Here is a 7,648-nt window from a genome sequence, read left to right as displayed (position 1 = left end):
CATGATCGCCACAACTGTCAGGTTAGTGTAACAGCAAAAATTATGTTGTCAGATGAAACCAAGTGGAATGTTTGTATAAGAGGATCCCATACTGATAGTGGCTCAGAATGGAGTGAACCAACTGGAAACAGGAAAATATTAGAACGTGTTAAAGACAATATTATGGTAAGCAGATCATATGGACTTAAGCCATTTGAGGTTTTCAGACGTCAAATAAAAGATTTAAAGGAGCCTGACATGGAGACAGAATTTAAAGACACAAGAACAAATCCCACTGATAAACGTGTGGTTGACTTCATAAAAACTACGGAGAAAAGACACCCTTTCAGTTCAGGACAGTGGACTGCTGTCCATCATTTAGCAGTTAATGAATTGAGAAACTCTGGCCAATTGCTTTTGTACCAGAAAGGGAATGCAGAAGAGGCTGCTATGGATGATAGAGATAGAGGTTATGTATTGGCAGTGTCCAACCAATCAGCACTTTTGTCAGCCAGAAAAAACCAAGCTGTCCTTGGAATTGATGGAAAACATGGTTTACAGGAGGATGGCGCAGCTCTAATGACTGCTATCACTCAGCATAAAGATGGATTTGGATGTCCAACGTCATTCACTATTATGAGCAGAGAAAATTCAGATAATATATTTAATGCTTTACGAGCTATCAAGGAAAATGTGCCGTGTCCTGATGATGAGTGTGACCATCCTTTTAGATACTTTGAGCTGCCAAATAATCAGGGTTATCGTCGAGTTACCCAGTGTTCCAGGGTCCAAGAGTATAAACCTTTAGTCATGATAGACAAGTTTGAAGCTTCTGCTAATGCATGCCAGCGCCTAGAACTAACATATGTCCTTTGTTGGTTCCATTTAGTTAAAGCGGTGATGGAAAAGCTAACTCATGAATCAGTTTCGCTTCATGACTCTTACTTAATCATTCTTGGATTCAAGATTGTTGCAAGGGCTGTGTCTGAGGAAAGGGCTTGTGAAAGATGGCAGATGTTTTTACAGGTATTATGTTTATATAATGTAGGTATACAATGTACATGCTGTATACATAATATTTTTTTAAAGTCCAAAATCACACATGACGTATAAAAAATACATACAGCAGCAGCCATTTAATTTGCTGGGTAGGGGCTATGGATTTTTTTCTTGACAATCTTGTTTCGTCTTTTTGAAGACTCAAAACATTCTGTAAGTTCAAAATTCATAAAAAATTAAACATGACTAAGGTATAAATTTAATAAGACAATTATATATTATCCATTTCCAATTTAAAAAAAAAGTTGGGGCTTGTCACAAAAAGCTGTATAGTCACATGTTATATTTTTCAGTCTGTCCATTCAAAACAAAAGCATGTTGGAGCTGTATCTTCTTTGACTAATAAGATAGATTTTTTTATATATTTCATGTATTTTGCATGTGGGAGATCACAGCAACATGATCAAGGCAATATGCCATGTACCATGGATGTTGACCTTTGACCTTATACTTTTGTTACAACCATTCTGTACATGTAAATACTATTAATTCATATATTTCAACTAATTTGATTCGTTCAGGGATGGTCACATGTTAAACTATATTATCTAAGGTAGACTGAAAACGGTGGATTGAAAAGTGATATTGCACGTTTAAATATTTATAGAAAACTGATATTGCACGTTTTTTTTTAAGAATATCTAAAAACCGATATACTTTTTGACGTCAACTAATGAATTTCATGATATTGTTTTAAAAAAGTGTATATTTATGATCGATTAACTTTCAAAAAATCTTCAAAATATATAAAATGTACTAAAAAAAACATAATAATTTGAAATCAGAACAAATATGGTAAACTTGTTAAGAGACAATATGTTATACCTGTAAAATAAAAATAATAAAAAATCGAAAACAGGAATATAGTGCACTGATGATTTTGATACAAATATGGTCGGTAATTAATAATATAACAATTATAGCCTTTGTATTCAGTCAATACAGGATATATCGACCCAAAGAAGTATATCGACTTCAGACTTCGTCCTCAGTCAATATATCCTTGTATCGACCTCATACAACGGCTATAATTGTATAATGTGTCTCGTCTATCCATCATGTTGTACATGTGAACAAGGAGTTTAATAGTATATACTATAAAACTCCTGATGTACAATATGTGCCATGCATAAAATTGAAGAAAAAAAATTTCATTGAAAGGTTATTGACCTCCTCTTCAAAGATGACAAGCAGATACGACTGAAAAAGTACTTTATAGAGGAATGGTGGTGTCCAAAGTGGAGATATGCATGGTTGGATATTACAAGACGCCCACTTGCATGCAACGGAAGCAGAACAATGACTACTAATAACTGTGATGAAAATCTGAATTTGAAAGTAGGCAATTGTGTTGGTGGAAAAAGAAAAAAAGTTTCAACTCTTGTGTTTGAACTGACAGGTACATTTATATTGTTGTACACATTGTTTCTCATTTTCAGCTCACCTCACATTTTTATGAGACCATGCAATTTATTGTCATCATTTTGTGTCTGATGTTGTAAATTTGCCCTAATATCTTCTTTGAAACTACTACATGTTCAAAGACAATCAATATTTTACCAAATAGGGCTTTAACATTGTTGAAAGCAAATTGTTGATTTTTTGTCATTTTAAACTGCTTCAGACTTCCATCCCTTGAAGATATAGTAACCAATACCGCTTTACTTTTTCTTCCATCCCTCTGTAAGCTGTATATATCTTGAAAACTATAAAAGGCAAATAATATAAATAAGAAGCAATTTTTTCCAAATGGTTTTAAATAAGGTTTGTCAGGTGAGCCTCTTGTTGGTTAGTTTTGTAAACTTGATTTTGGGCAAATTTTACCCCAAACTGTATCTACTCCTTCCTATCATTTTCACATTTTAGGTTTTGAGAAAGCGAAATCAGGAAATGAGGCAGCAGTAGGTCAGAAGAAAAAAGCTTCTTTGCTAGACACGCATGCAGCAAAAACAATTTGTCACAAGTAAGTTTTTTTGTACATTTATGTACACTACAATGAAATGTGGTTGTTAGAACATTAACCACCAGGACAAAAAGTTTACTGATCTATAAGGCTTTGAATATATTTTAATAGAAATGGTATTTAGATCAGTTTGCATAGGCAGCATAGCTATTTTTAGACCTCAAGTTGCCTCAACCTATTGGGGTTATAATGCAACTTCAATATATATATTTGTACGTCCAACTTTGGCAAAACTTAGCAACTACTTGTACTAGAGTCATTTAAACTTGTAAACATGTACATTTATGGTTATCTGTCAGCATCCAGATCAAATTAGGTCACCATGACCTATATTTCATAGTTTATCGACGCATGTTTTTTTACATTCTTTATCGATAAATATATGTGAGCCTAGCTACGAGACAAAATGTGAATGTATACTAGTAATTGTTGATTACATGTGTTTTTTATTCTTTCCATCAGCTTAACTAAATAAATATCTTTATTATGAGCAATTGTTTACTTGTTATTTATCATTGTCTTAAGTTTTCCTTATAATTTTAGTGTAAATCCATTTCAGTCTTGGAACAAGAAAGGCCACACCATCAGACATTACTTTGCGTGACAATCAGGCGAGATTTATGTTTCTTACCTACAAAGTAAAAGATACCGAAAAAAATGGGATTTATATTGTTACAGATGAGCACCAAAAGGTTCAAAGGTTTGTTTGCAAATATTATGATATTATTTTATTATTTTAATTTAGATTTGAAATACTGTCAGTTATTGTGACAAGAGAAGGTTACCTTTAATAAATTTATTTCCAATATATAAATTACTTTTGAAAAGATGCTAAGCCAATTCAATAAACTGTGCTTGTCATGTGTCAAAGGAAATTTACTATCAACATAGGTAAAAGTATGATTCAATACCAGAGTATTCTGGCCTTGGCACAGCTTTAAATGAACTATATAATCATGTATTCACATCCCATGCATAGAGTTAAGGATATAAACAGTCATTTTAAATCTCTATTTTAGATTTAAGGATCGCAAAGGAAATTGGATCACGATTTCGGACACCAGTGTTCTGAAGAACTTGCTTTCATCGCTGCATCCTACTGGTCTGATTCCTGCAAATGATGAAGTTTTGATTGATATGAATACAACAACATGTACATGTACAGATTTTGTTTGGCGTAGTGCTTTAAGAGATATGTGTATACACATGAAAGCAGTTTTACTTTTCATTGATGATCAGAAAAGGAACAGTAATGTCAGGGAATCTGCCAAAGGGAAACTTGCTGAATTTCTTAGACGTAAACAGCTTGCAAGGCCAAGACAAGGCAGAGATGAATTGCTTTGTGATGCTGATGACAGTGTAAGAACAACAATATTGAAATCCTTTTCCTACATGTAAACTTATCTAGGTGTTAAAATGTTCTTGTTAAAGTTTCAATATGTTTCACTTCAGGACTAAATTGAATCTAGATCAAAATTTATATAGAATTTACTGTATCTTGTATTATCATTCAAGTATTTTAAGTAAATACACCATCTCTGATGCTGTAATATTTTTTATCTTATGTATCTGTGACAGTTCACAAAGAACATTTATGCATTTTTGAAGTTTTATAAAGTTTAAAGTTCATGGATGTAAGAGGATGAACTTCGTAACTATTTTACCTCATTCTGAGATTTCAGGCACACAATGAAAATTATCTTCATACACACTTTTTTCATTTTCACAGATTGTGTTTGAACGTTTATCAGATTTGTATGAAGAACATAAAGGTAAATTATGGGAATTTCTGTCTGTGGTACAAAGGTCAGATAGAAATGACAAATTTAGACCTAAAGACCTCCCAAAGACATGTCTGACAATCGGGAAACCAAAGGAAAGAGGAGCAAAACCAAGAGCTGCCAATCCTTTCAAGAGAAAAAGAGTCCTTCAAAAGGTTTGTTTTAAAGAAATATGTTCAATTCAATTCAATTCTGCACAAAATTATTGAAATAACCAAATCAGTCTTCCAATACAAAATCTAAGCTATAGAATATCAAGAATGTCTGTAATAATTCAAGGTAATGATATCGATATCCAAGCATAACCTTTCAATGATACAGTATCTCGGTACAAGATTTATTTTTACTGCAGACGCTGCTCTTCAGATTGAACAACTGTTAAATCAAAACTATAGAATGTTAAAAAAATACCATAAATAGATGCTTAGTTTTTGTACCCGAACAAATGCACACACACTCGTGCTCTGATTTGGAGACATATTTGTCCTTTTTTTCATCTGTAAAATAGCTTGCGAGTACAACTATCTACTCCATTGACTTGCATTAAACTTGATATGCAGTTGTGTATCTTTACAAGACCATTATAATTCCCTAGATTTTGTGGATTTTTATTAAGGTTTCAAAGAGCAAGGATGATCCAGTTGAACCAAAGAAAAGAAAGACACATAATGGAAGCCTGAAAAGAAAACGTAACACAGCACGGCGTGCATCTTCACGGATAGGTATATGATAAGGCTGATTATTTTATATATTTACTTCAACATTATGACAAAAATGCTTGACATGATTAGATTCAATATATTTTTCATCACTTTAGTCTTTACAATATTTGAAACATTGGCATTATCGAAAAAGCCCACTTCTTTCTTTCTGCAAATTCAAATGAATTTGATAAATCAGTCACAGAATTTATGATTCAAACTTTTGAATTCCAGTCTGATTTGAATGGTTTATTCACACATATTTTACAGTTGCCAGAGCCAAACAGACTTTATTGATTGGAGCTGTTGTTAAGCCTCGTCTCACTGATCCAAAGTTAGATTCTCCACGTGAGTATATACCATCTTTTTAATATACAACTGAACTTTTTTGCAGTGGTACAGTATTTTGTTATTATTGCAATGTGTCATCCTTGTTACTAAGCGATGCCTTTTAATAATTGGTATGTATAATAAGTTACCAGGGTTCCCATATTGTGGGATCCAGTTTCAAACCAGGCCAATATATAATTCAGCCATTTTTATATTTAGCCCCTATTTTTCAAATGAGAATGTTTATTCAAAATTCAATCTTAAATGCGGAATTTTTTTTTTTCAGTTTGACATTATTTGAAAAAATATATATATGAAAGCATTGCAATTTATTATCAAAGGGAGGTATCTCCAAAAAGTTCTTCTGAGTCACTTTTAGAAGGTGACATGGATTTTACCTTAATTTATGACTGTATTTTATTACAAGATATATTTTCATAGTTTCAGATTATGCAAGATTAAGGCAAAAGAGGATAGAAATGGAAACCAAACAGAAAGAATCACAAGCACAGTTTGTAAAAGAGCTGGTAGCAAAATCCCCATCTCTGTCAAGAGGTCAAATAATGGCACAACTTTCATGAAGAAAGTCAGGTACATTTGTAATACTTATTTTGACTATTTTGTCTCCCCTTTCAAGAAAGCAGGAGAGTATTATAGGTTTCATAACGAGTGAGAATTAGATATCGCTTGATATCAACTCGAGTTATTTAATTTCAATATAATAATAAACGAACCTATTTCTCTTATGGTAAACATGCTTTTTGTGCTTAATAAAAAAAATCCGCGAAACGTCGACCCAGTCGCTTGAACATAACTGCATTGTGACGTCATATGTCCTGTTCGTCGTCAATCTTCAACATAAGACTTTTTTAAACATTTTGTACGCTTCAGAATGTAATAATATTTGAATAAGAATATATAATAAGGTGAAAAGTGTGCGTATTTTCTATATTATTGAAGAAATCGCTTATCTCCGTTGCAATGGAGGAAATGTACATCATTGTGACCTTTAACTGACCTAAAGAATAGCCAATGAAAATGCCGCAATATCGTTTCAGGAGGTTTCGTTGGCCAATCAAATTAACGCATTTTTCGTATCACTTTTACGTATCACACTCCGGACAGTGTGATACGAGAATTATCTATTCATGCGAGAAATAGATAACAGGCCCCAACCATAAGAGAATAGTATTTAGCTTTCTGAAACTGGTAATTTTTCAATACCTTCATTATCATATAATTTCATGACTATATTGTATGTCTTTAAAGGATAAAAGTCTGTCACACACTTAAATATAAAGAAGTACTAAACAGAAATATATTCAAATTAGTTTTGTCACGTCACATACTCTCTGGCTTGATCTAAATAGAATAGAACAATGATAATATTAGCAATTTTGATTTCTTTTTCAGGTGGCTTTAAATCACGCTCAGGCAGACACATCAAGAGGAAAAGTTTTGGTCCTGATTTTGAATCATTTTGATTAAATCAATCATTTTAAGTCTATATCTTTAGTATCAATAACTTTTAAGTTAAAGGGTGTTCATTTAATGGAGAAGACAGGCGACCAAGATTCTAATGCTAGACAAAACTGAAAGTCCTGGTATTTGTACAAGACCTTGAAAACAATCATCTACAAAACAAATTATATAAAAAAAATTAAAAAAAATGTGTGTTACATGTGAAAATCAGACTCCACAAAAAACTGGGTGCACTGGTAGGGTAAACATCTTTGCTTTTCATGAAACACCTGCTGAGTTTCTCATATCGACTCGTATGATGAGCTAGTTCTAAATATCAGGATTTTGTTGATAAAGGAGTTCTTCTCTCTCAA

At 32.6% G+C, this 7,648-nt stretch overlaps 1 protein-coding gene across 1 annotated transcript; it reads left to right on the top strand.

The window, feature by feature from the left end:
- The first annotated feature begins 2,393 nt into the window (after positions 1–2,393).
- On the top strand, positions 2,394–6,396 carry LOC143044331 (uncharacterized). The gene is made up of 8 exons (XM_076216281.1): positions 2,394–2,437; positions 2,905–3,001; positions 3,561–3,701; positions 4,021–4,360; positions 4,731–4,937; positions 5,399–5,504; positions 5,754–5,831; positions 6,255–6,396. Exons 3-8 carry the CDS (start codon positions 3,622–3,624, stop codon positions 6,392–6,394), a joined length of 951 nt encoding a protein of 316 aa, XP_076072396.1. The 5' UTR covers positions 2,394–2,437; positions 2,905–3,001; positions 3,561–3,621; the 3' UTR covers positions 6,395–6,396.
- The last annotated feature ends 1,252 nt before the right edge of the window (positions 6,397–7,648 follow it).

The sequence above is a fragment of the Mytilus galloprovincialis genome, chromosome 9 (assembly GCF_965363235.1).
Source record: "Mytilus galloprovincialis chromosome 9, xbMytGall1.hap1.1, whole genome shotgun sequence".
In the NCBI taxonomy this organism is placed as follows: Eukaryota; Metazoa; Mollusca; class Bivalvia; order Mytilida; family Mytilidae; genus Mytilus; species Mytilus galloprovincialis.
The sequence above is the reverse complement of the archived record's forward strand: the minus strand, read 5'-3'. Positions and strand labels throughout refer to the sequence as shown.